At 42.3% G+C, this 17,781-nt stretch overlaps 1 protein-coding gene across 2 annotated transcripts in view; it reads right to left on the reverse strand.

Moving 5' to 3' along the window:
* Window positions 1–17,781, reverse strand: part of GAN (gigaxonin) — a 43,530-nt gene extending 25,749 nt beyond the window's left edge. Inside the window, exons 1-3 of one of the 2 annotated variants that reach the window (XM_065416626.1) lie at window positions 17,615–17,781; window positions 16,982–16,986; window positions 1,591–1,603 (exon numbers count right to left, since the gene is read on the reverse strand). In XM_065416626.1, the coding sequence (XP_065272698.1) occupies window positions 1,591–1,603; window positions 16,982–16,986; window positions 17,615–17,781 (185 nt within the window). The remainder of the gene's footprint in view (window positions 1–1,590; window positions 1,604–16,981; window positions 16,987–17,614) is intronic. The other variant, XM_065416625.1, reaches the window with a different exon arrangement.

The following is a 17,781-nucleotide window of genomic DNA, read 5'->3' on the forward strand; positions in this document are numbered from 1 at the left end:
AAAGGCCCATGTTTAAGGACAAAGTCTGAAGTTGACCAGAACCACACATTCACATCCAAGGGCATAAAATGACTTCAGCAGATTCATACCATTTGAAACCAGTAAAACTCAAAGTGACCTTACTCTTGGTCAATGTAAGTTTGAGCCTTCTAGGCACATGTAGAAATAAACATTTTACTTAATGACATATCCACCTTCCATTGTGCTGTGACACTGGGAATACTTTTCCCAGACCTAAAGAAGAGTGCTGTGTGGCTCGAAAGCTTTGTCTCGCTCACCAACAGAAGTTGGTCCAATAAAAGATATTACATCAACCACCTTGTGTCCCTAATATCCAACCAAGTCAGACATATTTGTGAAAGGAAAAAAAAAATATATATATATATATATATATATGAATAAAATGCATAGCTTACTTATTGTGAATGAACAATAACAAGATAACAGTATATATTTCTATAGTAGTAACACCAGTTATAATACAGTTTTAACATTTAGAATGCTGGCATGTTCCTCAATGACAAAAAAACAATGCCTAAGTGGAAGACATATATATTATGTCTGCAAAGCCTCCGCACTCTCAAAAAAGAGATGCAATTTCAGCCTTTTTGAAGAGTACTGCCCTATTCTTGTGTACCTCAATTGGCTACAATAAGGAAGTCTGGGGCTCAGTCTTCATGGCCAGTTATTTTACCTTTGATAGGTTACAATAAGAAATGAATCTTTCGTCTTTGAAACTGAACAGTAACAAATTCTCAACTACTTTATCTCACATTGAAAACCACCCAGCTTCATAAAAATGCCTACAAAGCTGTTGTAGGATGGCAAAAAAACAAAAACAAAAAATAAACACCTACAATTTCTCACTTAAAAAAAAAGAACCTTCCTTCCCGGATTAACACTTTGCACCAGAAAGACTAAGCCATAACTAAACAATAGCTAGACCAGCAAACCCTCCTAGCATAGACACATCTTAGATCAACAAAAGAGATTTTTTTGCTGGTATAGCTTATATCAGTTCCCTGAACAAAATAAACTATACAAGCAAAAGCACATTTTTGTTGGTACACCTCTACCTCGATATAACGCTGTCCTTGGGAACCAAAAAATCTTACCGCGTTATAGGTGAAACCGCGTTATATTGAACTTGCTTTGATCCGCCGGAGTGCGCAGCCCTGCCCCCCCGGAGCACTGCTTTACTGCGTTATATCCGAATTCATGTTATATCGGGTCGCATTATATCGAGGTAGAGGTGTATAACTGAATCTACATTTGGACTTTGGGCAGTTCAGAAGTGTCAAAAAAAGTAATATCCCTTACCAACACTGCTATCCTGACAAGTTTCTAGTGTAGACCTGGCCTAAGGCTAAAACATGTTTGTGGTAGTGACTCAATCCCAAATTAGAAAGTGAGCTCTACTCAATACTAGTTAGAGTGATTTGAACATGTCAAGGCAATACTCCAGACTCCCCATCAATAATAAGCATTGAAACCTCCTCTGCAGATTTAGGTACAAACCTACTCACGCCAAGACACAATTAAGGCTAACTTGGGCTAGGTCTACACTACGGGGGGGGGGGGGGGGTCGACCTAAGATACGCAACTTCAGCTACGTGAATAGCATAGCTGAAGTTGCGTATTTTAGGTCGACTTACCTGGCTGTGAGGACGGCGGCGAGTCGACCGTTGCCGCGCCGCCGTCGACTCCGCTTCCGCCTCTTGCCGCGGTGGATTTCCGGAGTCGACGGCAGAGCCATCGGGGATCGATTTTATCGCGTCTTCACTAGACGTGATAAGTCGATCCCCAATAGAGCGATTGCTACCCGCCGATCCGGCGGGTAGTGAAGTCGTGCCCTTGGTCTCCTCCCAATTCAGGACCCACCTATGGGTTTATGAGCCATCAGAGCACCACCTCCCCACATTAACACTAAGTAAGTCTTTAGACATTTGATAATGTGTCTGGATTTATAGCTGTAACTTTCCTCTCATCAAGCTTGAATTTTGCACATGCAAAATTTTTTAGATCACATTATAAAATAGATCAGACATAGAAACATGATGAAGCAGTTTAATGCCACCCACCCCCTCCTCCAAAATACATGTTACAATGAAACAAGTAGGATTTATTTTTCAGGTCACACCCCAGCCCTTTGGCAGCACACATGAAAGATATCTGTCTTCACCACACCCTGTAGAGTGTGCCAGCTTTCCAAATATTTTGCCTACGTACTTGGTTTTTAGGTACTCTGAAAAGAATGAGCAATGTCAGATCCCAAGGCAAAATGATCCAGACAACAGCTCAGTGTAAAAAATAAAAAGAAGGGGGGAGAGGGAAGGAGAATGGTTTTGGTTTTGTTTTGTAAGGAGGAGGAGAAAAAAAGGATTGCATTTAGTTTAAAGCTTTTCAGAGAATAGAAAAAATAAGTTTGGCTAAAAATTAGATAATTACGTTTTTGCATATTATAGGAGGAACAAGACAATTCCTTCAAACAGCAGCCACAGAGACAGTTAAAACATAGCACTCAGCATGTTTTTTCTAGCACCATCAGCATTTCCAAGTTAGGGCCCCACTTGTATGTGTCACTGGAAATTTTTGCTTCATTTTACTGTGTTTTAAAGGCATTGTGCTGGATCATGATTTCATTTGCCCCACTATAAATCTGATATTATTCTGCTGCAGTCAATGGAGTTAGAATTTACAGCCAGTGTGGAGTAGAATCTCCAGTCAATCCTGAGGCCTTGTCTATAGTTGGGTTTTAGCCATCAGTGGCAAGGTGGATTTATTTAAATCCCCATGTGGAAAGCCTTGATTTAAATAATCATTTTAGTTAACTTTCCATTTGTTCTTCAGTTATTTTCTAAAAAAAGATGCATTCTCATTGGTTGATATAACTACTAAAACATGTTGATTTTCAACTAAACTGAGCCTTTATATTAGACTTAGTACATCTTTTTTGCTACCTCGGAGGGTATGTTATAACTATATACATTTATTTAAGCCATTATATATCTTACTATTTTCAAATTCTTATTAGCTGTACATTTTTAGTATGTTAGAAAATGGTGAATGATGGGTGGAATCATAAATATTCATAACTTGAGAACTGAGCTAACCAAAGCTTAGGGAGAGAGAGAGACTATAAAATAGGCACATGAGATGACTGGGGTGAGCTCAATGGATGATCCCGATGGTGTAGTATCTTGGAGTCTGAGGCTGGCTCCCAATGCCTGTGATGGGTTTTACGGTCTCTTACGCCCAGTAGGACAGCCTCTAGATCCCCCACAGGATCAAGCCCTTAATACAGTACATGACCTATTGTGACATATTTATAAAGCTTGATCTCAAAAGTTAGATGTTTTCCCCTGATTTTTCTTTATAGACTAGAGAAGTAGCCTTTAACTAAAGTTTTTGATAAAGGTTTATGGGGATTCAGCATATTTATTTAAATGTTTTAAGAGACAATAAATCAAAGCCTTAACATATTTTGTAATTCAGATTTTAAAAACATTTTTTAAAAAGAAAAATTATAATTTAAATAAAATAAAAAAAATATCCAATGTAAATAAAAAATTAAATTTTGATTTCCCCCCCAAGAAAATCACTTCTTTTTATCCACCCTTATCAGTGGGCAAAAACTACTGTAGCTATTCCAATGCAAAACCCAAGCAAAGACAAAGAAGCTACAATTTGCAACAGTTGAGTTCATCTTGGTTCTAAAGTTAGATAATCTCAACTGGTACAAATTGCAATTTTCCTGGTCTACATTTGTGGTTTGTACTCATTTAGCTGCACAGGTTGCTGATGGGAGAATCATAACTAATCCCAACTAGAAAACCTTGTCCACCCTACTAAAAACCACAAACATGCTCATTAGTGACAACAGGTGTATCTGAAAGTGTTGATCACAGCTTGTCTTAAACTGTGATCAGAACCAATTCAACTACAGGTATATTCTGCAGCATAGACAAGGCTTAAGGCACATCCTCTTATATAAGAAGCACATTTTAAAAATCCTTAATCTTTTTGTGACAACGCATTTGGAAAGTGAACTGAACTATTCTAAAGTAATTAAAAAAAAAAATACAAAAACCCGTACAATTTTATTCAACAGGTAACAGCTTAACTAGTATAAAAAATACTAGTTGTCATTATCTCTCTCTGGTTAACTTTAACTTAGCATCTCAATTATAAAGCTTCAAGCCACCATTCTGCTGCAAGTGCCACCTAAATTTGGTTGTTATATAACTCATGTTTCCTAACTTCCACTTCGTAACAACTTGAAATTGAAAATAGCTGCAGACTCTTACTAAAACATTTCCATATGCATTAGGCATCATTTTGAAACTATGACTTGCCTACTTTGTCATCTCCACTTCTGTTCAAAGGATGCCATTCCTGGAGTTTGGCTCTTAACCAAGAGCTGGGCCTTTGCCTTGCTTAGAAATACAAATTGTCTGCCAATTTGTTAACTCTGCTCTCAAACATATTACCAACAGCTACTAGAAAGGAACAAGACCAACTATAGATTAGGGTTGCTAAATCTACACATTATAAAAAAAAAATATTAAAAATATGAGGTGGCAGGTCCCTGCTAATAATTTAGAACTTGTGACGTGATGAGATCATCATAATTGGAAAACCATTAGCCTTAATGAGTTACCAGAGAGAACTATTTTTTCAGGTCTTTATACATTCCCATCACCATGGCACCTGAAAGAAGAAAGCAGCAAAGTTTAGCCAACCTTTATAGTAATTGTAGGATGAAGCAATGTAAATGAAAATCAATTATTAAAAAAACAACAACAGTAAAACAGTGTGAAGATGGTAGCATGATCATGTCACTCCTTTGTAGATGTGAGAAGGCAGCCAGCTGGACAATTGAGATCTTGGGAGGCTATGAGGAAGGAAGATGAGATAATCAAGGAGAAAAGGAGCTCAGATGAGGATTTCAGCAAAGGCAATGATGCATACAGCCAGCATTGCACAGTGCAAACTCACTGGCACGAGATATTGGGTATGTCTGCGAAGCAAAGAAAAACCCGTGCCAGCTGACTTGGGCTCCAGCCCAAGCCCGGAAGTCCACACAGCAATGAAACAGCCCCACAGTCAGAGTCAGCTGGCACCGGGTTTTTCTTTGTTGTATAGACATACCCACTGAGGCCAAGACTTAGAAGGATTCAAAAAAGGGGTATATATTTGCAAAGATAGCTACAGTCACACTAGATAGGATAAAATTGTAAAAGGTATAAACCCACATGCCTCAGGATTTAAACCTATCATTAACTATTTGGGATTAGGAACAGATTTCCCTCTTATTATTCCATAACTGTACACTACAGGGTTTCTTGCATTTTCCTCTACGGCATCTGGTACTTCCGAAGAAAGGATACCAGACACTATAAACCAGTGATCTGATCCAGGATGACAATTCCTGGGTAGTGACAGACTGATTTACATAAATAGAAGTGTGGTAGAAAGAGAGTTTGAGATCAAGGAGAACGTACAGTGGAGGAAACAATTGGTCTGAACTGAGAAGGGAGCTAGAAGAGAGTTCTATTTGACTCTCAATTGGTTTCTCAAATTTGAATTATCTTGTCCAAATAAAGAAAATAGTCTCTTTGTATGTGTAGAACAGGCCACTGAAAACAAAATCAAGTTTATCAATTCAACCAACTCTGCATCTAGGGCAGGGGTCAGCAACGTTTGGCACGCGGCTCGCCAGGGTAAGCACCCTAGCGGGCCGGGCCAGTTTATTTACCTGCTGACGCAGCAGGTTCGGCCGATCGCGGCCCCCACTGGCCGCGGTTCGCTGTCCTGGGCCAATGGGGGCGGCGGGAAGCCACGGCCAGCACATCCCTCCCCTGCGCCACTTCTCGCCGCCCCCATTGGCCCGGGACGGCGAACCGCGGCGAGTGGAGGCTGCGATCAGCCAAACCTGCCGTGTCAGCAGATAAATAAACTGGCCCGGCCTGCCAGGGTGCTTACCCTGGTGAGCTGCGTGCCAAACGTTGCCGACCCCTGATCTAGGGTATTGCACAGACCTTTACCAGTTCCATGGCTCTACATTCTTAAGGACTTGAGCAGTAAATATATATTTTTGGAATTGATTGTGTTTAGTATGAAAGATGACTGATTAGTAGACACTCATATTGTAGCGACCTCTGTCTCTTTAGAATTACAACTTTTTGTGTAAAATCAAAATGAGTTAGAGCCACAAAGGGATTTAGGCACTTAAGTCCAAAATTTAGATTCTTAAAACCCTGCTTAGCTGATGTCCAATAGCCTAGGCACTTAAAGGCCTTTAGGCACCTAAATTTCTGCCAATGAGGCCTTCTTTGTATAGTCCTGCTTTAACAAGCCCCTAATTAACATCTTCCTTATCAACCTTAGCATGAGCACTGTATACTCCATTACAACCTCATTTTATATACATCATTATGCTCCACCATGCTCCCATCCAAATAAACACTCTCTTAAAAAGCACTTCTCAGGAAGACCAGACACATTGAGTTTCTAGGCCAAGCTATTTTTTAGGATATGGTAAACCAAACGAAAGTTAGAAAGGTTTTCAGAAAGTCAACAACTCAGATACTTCTTAAACACCATGCTTGAAAATTTAACTCCATTTAAGTCAATAGGAATTTTTTCACTGACTTCAGTGGGGCCAGGATTTCTCCCAATTACTTTTAAAACTACTTTTGTGATTTATTCCAAACTTCCTAGAAAAATTCTACCCTAAGATGCAGTATGTGCCATTTCAGGGAGATTGGTAAAGAAGATTGAAGCTAAGGTGAAAACTAGCTTCCCACCCCTGGACTACAGAATGGCTTCAATCCCTGCACACTGAAGCATGTGTTACCATTGTACATCATGGTTTGTGGGTATTGTGACAGACCCAGACCAGTGGGGTACAGGAGTCTGGTAGAGGGCAAATATACTTGTCACTGGATGAGTAGTTTTCTGTTCCCTGAGTGACCAGAGAAGGGGCTGCACTAGAGTAATCAGGAACCTGCTAGAACCAGTTAAGGCAGGCAGGCTAATTAGGACATCTGGAGCCAATTAAGAAGAAGCTGCTAGAATCAATTAAGGCAGGCTAATCAGGGCACCTGGGTTTTAAAAGGAGCTCACTTCAGTTTGTAGTGTGAGAAGCTAGGAGCAAGAGGTGCAAGGAGCTGAGAGTGAGAGGGTGTGGTGCTGGAGGACCGAGGAGCACAAGCGTTATCAGACACCAGGAGGAAGGGCCTGTGGTGAGAATAAGAAAGGTGTTTGGAGGAGGACATGGGGAAGTAGCCCAGGGAGTTGTAGCTATCATGCAGCTGTTACAGGAGGCACTATAGACAGCTGCAGTCCACAGGGCCCTGGGCTGGAACCTGGAGTAGAGGGTGGGCCCGGGTTCCTCCCAATTGACCTGGACTGTGGCTCCTTCCAGAGGGGAAGGACTCTGGGCTGTTCCCCAACCCACATGGTGAATCTCTGAGGCAAGAAAATCTGCCAATAAGCGCAGGACCCACCAAGATAGAGGAGGAACTTTGTCACAGTATCTAATTAAAAAGTAGCTGAGCTGAAAGGAAGGGTGGGAGTTCAACTTTGGACTGAGGGTAAGCATAGGAAATTTCAATCCCTAAAGTTAGTTTTATCAGTACATGTCACAAAAAACAAGGCCTTGTATCAAAAGTGCTTCCGCAACTTTAACTACAGCAGCATTTTGCATTAAATTACTTCATTGTTAATGTCACAGTCTCATTCAGTTAAAGTAGTGGTTCTCAAACTTTTGTACTGGTGACCCCTTTCACATAGCAGGCCTCTGAGTGCGACCCCCCCTTATAAATTAAAAACATGTTTTTATATATTTAACACCATTATAAATGCTGGAGGCAAAGCAGGGTTTGGGGTGGAGGCTGACAGCTCATGACCCCCCCCCCATGTAATAACTCATGACCCCCTGAGGGGTCCCTACCCCTGATTTGAGAACCCCTGAGTTAAGGAGACTGTTTTCAAATAGAAATGTTTATGAAACATCTATAGAAACTTTTTGTAATTGCAGAGAGAAACTGAACAAATGGAAATTTAAACAAATAAAAGCAGAGAGAAGATTCCAGCACTCCTAAGGAAAAAAGACAACACTTTCTATTGGCCAATAAATGCTGTAAGACAAATGATACTGTGGCTGCTATATTATTTTCCTAATTAAAATCTTACATAAATTCTAGGACTGATTTTGAAGAGCACTTGATTATTAAGTCCAGTGTTAAGCAATGCTTAGAACTAAATGTATACAGTGAGTAAGACATTTTAGTCATCTGTCTTCTCGCAGACTCCACAACAACAAATCAAAACGCTGTAAATCAATAGTACTTGGGATAGAAGGAAACATGGGATTAATAATGTGACACAAAGCCTTTCACAGTTGGTCTCCAATTCAAGTCCAGTTAAATGTTGACAGAGAGGTTAACATCCTAAGGTTGTTTATTGTTAATAATGTGTATTACAGTAGTGCCTATGGGCCCCATTGTACTAGGCACTGCACACACAGAATAGTAATCAGTCCCTGCCCCTCAGAGTTTACAGTCTAAATAGACAAGACTGACACAGGAGAAGGGAAGGAGTACAACACAGGCAGCATGAACTGCCTAAAGGCAGCAAACATCTTGTTAGTTTCAAGGCTTGTTTTATTTAAGAGCCTCCATGAGATGAGCTGGTCTCAAGTTTTGAATGGAGAAGTTTGCACATGACCAAAAATATATAAATAAACTACAGTATTTGTTTGCCTGAAAGCTATTTCCATGAGTATGGGGTTAGAGTTAATTTTAAATACGTTGAAAAATACTGTGTGCTTATTTTTACATATACCAGATTATTGTACTGGAGACAAACCAAATTAGATTACTAGAGAAAAAGTACGATGTGGTAATAGATACATTACTAAATTAGGAGATTACTTAGTAATAGCACCATGTGCATATGTCTGCTGCAGCTAAGCACAGCAACAGTTTTTGTCCTTCGTTTTCAAACACATCCATGTAGCTGAAAGTCTAAATTTAATTTCAAATACAATACTTAACCCTTCAAAGCACTGACTGTATAATAAAGCTTATTTTATCTATAAATATGACCTCAGAAAAATTTTCTTCGTTAACAATAATCCGCACAGGCATAAACACAGCAAGGTCTACCATAAAAGAAATGAACTGATTTGATCCTAAGAGAGGATCATTTTAAGTCTCCTAGGCTATGTCTTCACTGCAGTCAATTCAGGTGCTTGGTACCCAGGTCAGCCTAGATCCCTTGTTAGCAGCCATAAGGCACATCCCAAATCAAGTTACTGCATCCTCAGTGCTGCAATCACATGTGTGTTGCTAGGTTTCTGGGTCACATCCCATGTGCTGCATGCAGTAAGCTGAGCTGCTGTATAATTTCCCCAATGAATTGTGGAAGAACTTGTCTGTCCTTCTGGGTACATGGGAGCAATTGTGGGACGGCACTGGAGGACTATGAGCACTTGAGTGATTTATTCTTTGTCCTCAGTGCAAAGTGGGCCAGTTACTAACCTGAGTGAAAGTGGCACCTGAGCATTAACCTACATCCCCAGTCAGACCAGCTAACCCAGAATTTAAAGCATCACTAAACTCAGGTGAGAGGGTTGTGTGTGTGGACAAGTGGGGGCCAAGGGGCAACACCCAAGTAACAGCCTGAGTTAACTGCAGTGAAGATGTATCCAACTGTCTAGCCCAGTGCAAATAGTGTTCTCTTTAATACGCTATTACCCAGGTTAGGACAGCTAATCTTTGCATGTTACCTACTGAATGTCACTTTTTTAAAAAAGGCAAAAGAGTTCACACCACTCAAGGACAGAAATAACTTTGTAAAGTGCTTTAAGATCCTATGAGGAAAGATACAATATAAGTGCAAATATTAATTTAAACAGCCCCAACAGTATTGTGAAATAGAAAAGCATTATTATTGCAATTATACAGATGGAGAAAATGAGGCCCAGAGGGGGTAAGGGTTATGTTTTCAATGAGTCTCATGCAAGCACACAGCACTGTTTGTAGGCCTTTGCAGGCCCTTCTTGTTCTGCACATGTAAGACAGTTACAATTTTCAAAGATTTAGGTATGCACATTGAAAATTATGGTAAAACTACCAGCCAAGAATCTTAGTACAGATGCAGCTTATTCCAATAAAAGAATGCTCTTGCTGGTATAGCTTATACCAGTTCCCTGACGGGAGGCAGGGGATCCTAGTGGTTAGAGCAGGGGTCTCAAACTCCCAGCCCGCGGGCCATCTGCAGCCCGCAAGCCTCCCCAATGTGGCCCGCAGGGCTCCAGCAGTTTTGGGGCCGGGTCTCTCCCTTGGCCCCACCTGCTGCCCCTGAGCGCTCCCCCTCAGGGGCCCCGGCAGCGCAGTGGAGCTGAGCGGCGTCTGCCTGCTCGCTCCAGTGGCTGCCGGCCTCTCCCTGCGGCCCAGGGGCGGGGCAGGGTTGTGCCTCCAAGCGCTGCCCCCAGCCCGAGCGCCCCTGCGGCCAATGGGACGCTGTGGGGGCGGTGCATGGGGGCAGAAGCACATGGAAGCCCCCCGGCCTGCCCTGCCTTGGAGCCCCAGGTAAGCGCCGCACCCCTGACCCCCTCCTAGAGCCTGCACCCCCTTCCCCTCCTCCCGCCCCCAAACTCCCTCCCAGAGCCTGCACCCGGTCCCCACATCCCCTCCTGCCCCCAAACTCGCTCCCTGAGCCTGTACCCGGTCCCCACACACCCCCTCCCACCCCCAAACTCCCTCCCAGAGCCTGCACCCCCTCCCCACACACACCCCAGACCCCAAACTCCATCCCAGAGCCTGCACCCCAGACCCCCTCCTCCACTCAAACTCCCTCCCAGAGCCCAACCTCTCACCCCTTCTGCACCCAAACTCCCTCCCAGAGCCTGCACCCCAATCCCCTACCCCAGACCTCCTCCCCCACCCAAACTCTGTCCCAGAGCCTTAGGCAGGTGGGGGGTGGAGTTTTTTGGGGGGACAGAGTTTTGGGGGGGCAGGTTCTGGGCGGCATGAGTGACATTGGTCCACTGGGAGGATTTGAGGACTGGCACTGGCCTTAAGGTAAATTGAGTTTGACACCCCGGGTTAGAGTATTGATTGGGACTCAGGAGACCTGGAGTCTATTTCTGGCTCTGCCACTGGCCTACTGGGTGACCTTGGGCAAGTCACTTCACCTCCTTGTGCTTCAGTTTCCCCCATATGTAAAATGGAGATAATGATACTGATTCATTCGGTACAGCACTTTGAGAACTAATGATGAAAAACCCTATGAAAGGGGTAGGTATTATTATTATTATTACACTAGAGCTTTTGCCAGTATAAAAATGTTATAAGAAGCCATCACATCCCTAACCAGCAGTATAGACCTAGCTCTATTCACTTTCCCTGGGTTGTGTAACAGAGTCCCTTTCGACAAGTCAAGATATCAAAAGGACCACTTCTAGAGGGTGCAAAATGGTATGCTGTAATTCTCCTCTGCTCAAGCCTAGTGATGTGGCACCAGATAAATATGTGCATGTATAAAGTGCCTTTGGAAGCACTCACCCAGCCTCCCTGGATCTCACTGCCCTCATAGTATTATAAATGTGATTGGACGAAAGAGTCATGACAGGCCGCCAGGACAGCTCAGCAGTGAAGACCTTACTGCCACTTCAGCCAACAAACATTTATGGATTAAGCAGATTTCTTTTATTTGCATCCCAGCTAATGCAATATGGGTGTCCACAGGGAAGCAAAGGCAGATAGGAACTAACATATGTAGACCTTCTGTATGGTAAGCCTGTGCAGTTTCAGAATTGCTGCGTATTTGCCAGACCCTTCTTTCCTTTCCTTCAGCAGCTGCCATTTTTAACTGCAATGGGTAACCTGTCTGTCAGAGGACCAGTGGGAAACCAACTCATCTGTGTCTCCTGACATACATGTGCCTGAGTCACAACTATCAGTCTAAGCAATCCCCATGCAAATCTAAAAACAGGCCATGCACCTCTCTCTGTAGCCATGTCAGTGCATCAGCATATATACACATGCATGGGATTTTCTGAGGGGGTGGCTGGGCGTCAGCCGAGCCTCTCTCTCTCTCACACACCCTAACCTAAGTATTTACATGCTGATTTGGGCAGATAGTACACAGCTTTGGAAAATCTGACCACCAATGACTTGCCCAAGGTTTCAGTGCATGTGACACAGCAAGAAATAGAAACAAAAACTCCTGTCTGACTCCTGTGCTCTAATGATTATCTCTACTTCCTCCCAATTTGGTTACATTTAAAGTACCCCTCACATACTGGATAAGTACAAATCTGATTTCCCAAGAGTAACCACCCACCCACTTCTTCCTGGCTAAGGTAAGGTTCTAGAATAGTTTCATTAATTCTAAACCTTAAACTGGGACCTATACATGGACGTGAAGTGAACCCATATTGTGTTGAGACCTAGGAGATGGTGTCTGGTACTGAGTTCTCAAGACAGACAAACAAGGCCTCATTTAGAATCCTTAGTCTAGGCTTAAGTTGGATGACTTCAAGCTCCAGAATATCTTGCAGTGACACCAAATTTAGCAAACAACAAGCAGATCTCAGAAATGCAGTACCATTTAAAAATTAATATGGTTTGCACAACAATAAATGGGATTAATGTTCACAGCACCTAGATAAAAGTTAAAGATGACCTACAGAGTAAAGTAATAAAATTGCTTTAACTTTACCACTCCTTTATGATGCATAAAGATGACCTCACATTATTTTTAAGCTGTTTTTTGCCTTGCTTTTAAACATTCTACATTTCACACATACACACAGTCCCATAACATCTCAGTCACAGGCTACTTCCTAAATTTTACCTTTAGATTCAAAGAGATAATTCCCTTAGTTGCCATGACCTATTTCATCTGAAAGGAAAAACTACTGAACTGTCAAGTTCTGCTGGACACTTCTGTTCTCCAATGCCAGTTCCCTGCCTTACCAGTTTTGCTCAACTAAAGACCCTGAGAAGTCAGGGAGTCAGGCTAGACAGCTGGGATAAGAAAAGGAGAAGAGTATAGGAGGCAGGGAGAAGGGTGGAAATAGGGAGATGAGCAGCATGGGTAAAAAGTGGATGGGGGGGGGGTAGGGGCAAAATTACAGTTGTGTCTCAGAGTTTGGTTTGGAGGAACCTGGTATCTGTATTATGGTTGGTTATATGTTGGAAGCCCAAGGGAATTCACTGAAGAGAATAGGAAGCTGAGAGAAACATGATATTGGAGTGTTAAGATATGTCAATGAAAGTTACTTTTAATTAGCAAGTTCCTTGTGAAGGTGGGATTTGTGCTTGAGTAACCTTAACTCTTGTAGCACATATCCATGGGTGCAGTTCATGTGCTCTCAAAATGCAGAATATTAAATTTTTTCTTCCATAGAGAGCATCTCAAATTGATCTTAAGGTATCAATCAATAACTCTAATCTTTTAGTTAAAAAGAAGTATGGGCTTTTCAATTGCAAAAGTAGCCTACTTAATGTAAATAGAGACACTGTTACCCTAGTTAAACCAGCCTTGCAAGCATATGATCTCTCTAAACCCCTCTCGGCAGCCTAATAACCTCAGTAAGGCATTAACTTCAAATCCAACTGGGAACTATCTAAAATACTAACAAAAATGAGTAATTCTAAGAAATATTCAGTTGGCAACAAGGCATTTAAAATATTGGGCCAAATCCTACCAACATTACTCACACTGATTTCAAACTCATTTCTATTATTAGCCTTTGTGTAGAGACTGTCCGGTTTGGCCAATGTACCGGACAGTCTCTACGCAAAAGAATTAATGGACACAAATCTGACATCAGGAATCATAATACCCCAAAACCAGTGGGAGAACACTTTAACCTGTCTGGTCATTCAATGACAGACCTGCGGGTGGCTATCTTACAACAGGAAAACTTCAAAAACAGACTCCAACGAGAGACTGCTGAGCTGGAATTGATATGCAAACTAGATACAATCAGCTTAGGATTGAATAAGGACTGGGAATGGCTGAGCCATTACAAACATTGAATCTATCTCCCCTTGTAAGTATTCTCACACTTCTTATCAAACTGTCTGTACTGGGCTATCCTGATTATCACTTCAAAAGTTTTTTTTCACTTACTTAATTGGCCTCTCAGAGTTGGTAAGACAATTCCCACCTGTTCATGCTCTCTGTATGTGTGTATATATATCTCCTTACTATATGTTCCATTCTATATGCATCCGAAGAAGTGGGCTGTAGCCCACGAAAGCTTATGCTCTAATAAATTTGTTAGTCTCTAAGGTGCCACAAGTACTCCTGTTCTTTTTGCGGATACAGACTAACACGGCTGCTACTCTGAAACCTGTCAATTTCTAGAATGCATTTTTCCTTAACCCAAATAAAACAATGTATTTTAAGGCATTTCTACACTGCCCCACAGTTTGGTCTACAGGGGTGTAAATAGCAGTCAGCACCAAAGTGCTGCACTGTAACTCCCCCATGTGGATGCAGCAGGCACACATCAAAAGGTTCCTAGTTCACATTAACATAGCCCTGTTTGAATAGGACTATGTTAACATGCAGCACATTGGTGCACATTGCTATTCACATCTCTGTAGTCCGAACTGTGGGGCAGCAAAGACATGCCCTTAATTCCGAGGGCTGATGCACGTAGTCTCCCTTAGGCATTTAGTAAAGTTCTGACATGTACAATATGTGATGCACAGCATTGTTCCAAGATGCTCATCTTCAGTGAGTGTGGGTTCATTTATGTGTAACAACTTCAAACAGTTTGTAAACTTGGACTAAATTAAACTGAAGCCTAGAACCAAGTAGTATTGCCTGATTGATTACGTTCAAGCAACCATCACGCATGTACTTCCCAGAAAGTACTCAACTGCACATGTCATCTACATCTAGCCCAATCTATGCAGATGTTCATAGCATCTTTTCTAGGCAAATACAACTGGAGTGGATCTGAGCAAGTACCCAAGTATTAAAAGAGGCCTGCCATCATTTGGGATTTACTTTAATAATACTCGGCCATATACTGCCTCTTCAGGTACAAGGAGAGAATTAAACATTTGCCACCTGCTAACAGTGGAAAAATCCTTTAAAATGTTTAAAAAATAATCTATGGAAATCATTTTTAGTTCATGTACTCTCAGTCACACACTGTCATGTACTGTAAATATCCTGCCATCAAAGGCAAAATTGTCACATCATTGGATTCTTAAGCTTTGACTACACTAGGAAAGTTTCCCATTGCTAGCAATGGCTGCACCTGAACCCAGTGTAATTATGGTTTAATTGTGAGCACATTCGAGAACAAACTGTTCAGCACCAATTCAGAAACCAGGATTGTGTTGACTATTGTCTGTCCTGTCCTACACTGCAGTTAAACTGTGTTCACCACAGTTTTGGTTGTACCTGTTGCTGACACCCATTGCCAACAACAGCCAGTTTTCCCAGTGCAGACTAGGCTATGGTATATCTGGTGAGATCCAAAGAACATTCCATTATATTGTTAGGGTAAGAGAACTGCAAAATTTTGTACAAAGAAAGAAGCAGCCCATTCATACAGTGTTTAAGTTTTAAAGTTAAAATAGGTGTATTTCAGATCCAATAAGTGTCTGCTGGAAGCTTACATATTGCCAGAAATAAAACATCTGACATCATCTGTGACACAGGCAATACATTTAATGCTAAATCAAGCTTTTTTTTTTTTTTTAAATGTTTAAATCAAGAGTGAAGCAGGATAATGACTAGTTTACAAACTCTGGAAGAGCCAAACTGTCACATGAATTTACAAAAAGCAAATAACCAATCCTAGAGTGCTGACTTTGTTTAGGGCATCTGACAGACAATAAACCCATCATTTATAAAGATGAAATTACTCAACATATGTGCATTGCTCTGAGAGCACTATACAAAGTACATACTATTGAGAACAACAAACCATACTGAAACAATAACAGGAGTACTTGTGGCACCTTAGAGACTAACAAATTTATTAGAGCATAAGCTTTCGTGGGCTACAACCCACTTCTTCGGATGCATAAGATGGATTTCCACTCCATACGGCTAAATGCAGTGCCTTGCATAATGACAGGTTTCAGAGTAGCAGCCGTGTTAGTCTGTATCCGCAAAAATAACAGGAGTACTTGTGGCACCTTAGAGACTAACAAATTTATTAGAGCATAAGCTTTCGTGGGCTACAACCCACTTCTTCGGATGCATATGGGTTGTAGCCCACGAAAGCTTATGCTCTAATAAATTTGTTAGTCTCTAAGGTGCCACAAGTACTCCTGTTATTTTTGCGGATACAGACTAACACGGCTGCTACTCTGAAACCTGTCATACTGAAACAGTGTCCTTTAGTTTCATAATCTCCCTACCACTCAGTATTAACTTCTGTTTTCCTGGCTTGTTGGTTTAAATCATGCCCTTAATATTGCCTAAGTAGTTTGGAAGAGACAAAGTGGATGAGGTACTATCTTTTATTGGACCAATTTCTGTTGATATGAGAGACAAGATCTACAGCTTACACAGAGCTCTTTTTCAGGTCTGGGAAATGTATTCAGAGTGTAATAGCTTGGGACATTTTCTGTTTAACAAACAAATAACCTCATAATAAAGGCATGAGTTAATGCAACAGAATATCATTTTTCCTCCACAGGCATTTCAGATCATTCTACAAACACTCAGTTACATAATTTTAATCAGCTTGAATTGCAGAATTGGTCAAGTTAAACTTTTCTTTTATAAAGCATATTTTTGTGTGTTTTGATCGCTAGACTGTAGCAGCTCTTTCTTTGGAAGGGTAGAAGTACACACTCGGGAAAGTATTAAAAGCCTTAGATGTCACAGACAGCATATCTATACAGCAGATTGTGAAACTTCCATCTCAGCTGTTTACAACTTGTCTCCAAAATACCAAGGGCAATTAGATTTCCTCCTTAAAAACAAAAGCTTTTTTGTTTTAAGTTATATGACCACAAGTACACACACACACACACACACAAAACCCTAATTATTTCCTCTTGGGAAAAAGCTAAACGCATGATGTTTCTCCCCTTAATTTTCAAAAATAAACATTTCTCTCCCCAGCTGAGATCGTGTTTGCCAGGTTGTAATGGAAACAAGTGGATAGGCACTTAAATAAATAATGTTGGTAAACAAAACAAAAATCAGGCTTCCTGTATCAATTTCCTGGCGGCTTCCTAGGAATAGATGGGCTGGGCGGGGAATTGGCAGAGCCATCACACTCACAGCAAGTGCCCAGGCACCGCAAGGCTGGCGCACTGGGCTGAACTTACTTTCCGGGGAGAAGAACCTGAGCTTTGCACGGCCCCTGTGCCTGCCGCCCTTCCCGCAGGGCAACGGGCTCACCTGCCTCCGCCGATGGGGGCCGTGGGCAGGTGCCTCTTAGGGAGCTGAGGGTCTTGACGCGGAGTCCGGGCGTGAGCGCCCATGTTCTGCGGCCGCCTCGGCGCTGCCCCTTTCCCTCACCAACACGCCAGGGCCCCGCGCCCCGGCCCCCCGCTCCCGGCCTTGTCAACACGCCCCGCACCCCGGCCCGCCCCTGGAGCCCCCTCACCTGATGTAGGGGCTGGCGGCCGCCAGGATGTTCTTCTGCACGGGGATCTCCTCGCCCTCCAGCACCAGGTGCGCGTCGCAGAAGCGGCTCTCCTCGCGGAAGGAGCTGAGGGCCCGCAGCAGGCGGGCGGCGTGCTGGGGGTCGCTCACCGCGCTCTGGCCCGACAT

The sequence above is a fragment of the Emys orbicularis genome, chromosome 14 (genome assembly GCF_028017835.1).
Source record: "Emys orbicularis isolate rEmyOrb1 chromosome 14, rEmyOrb1.hap1, whole genome shotgun sequence".
Taxonomy (NCBI): Eukaryota; Metazoa; Chordata; order Testudines; family Emydidae; genus Emys; species Emys orbicularis.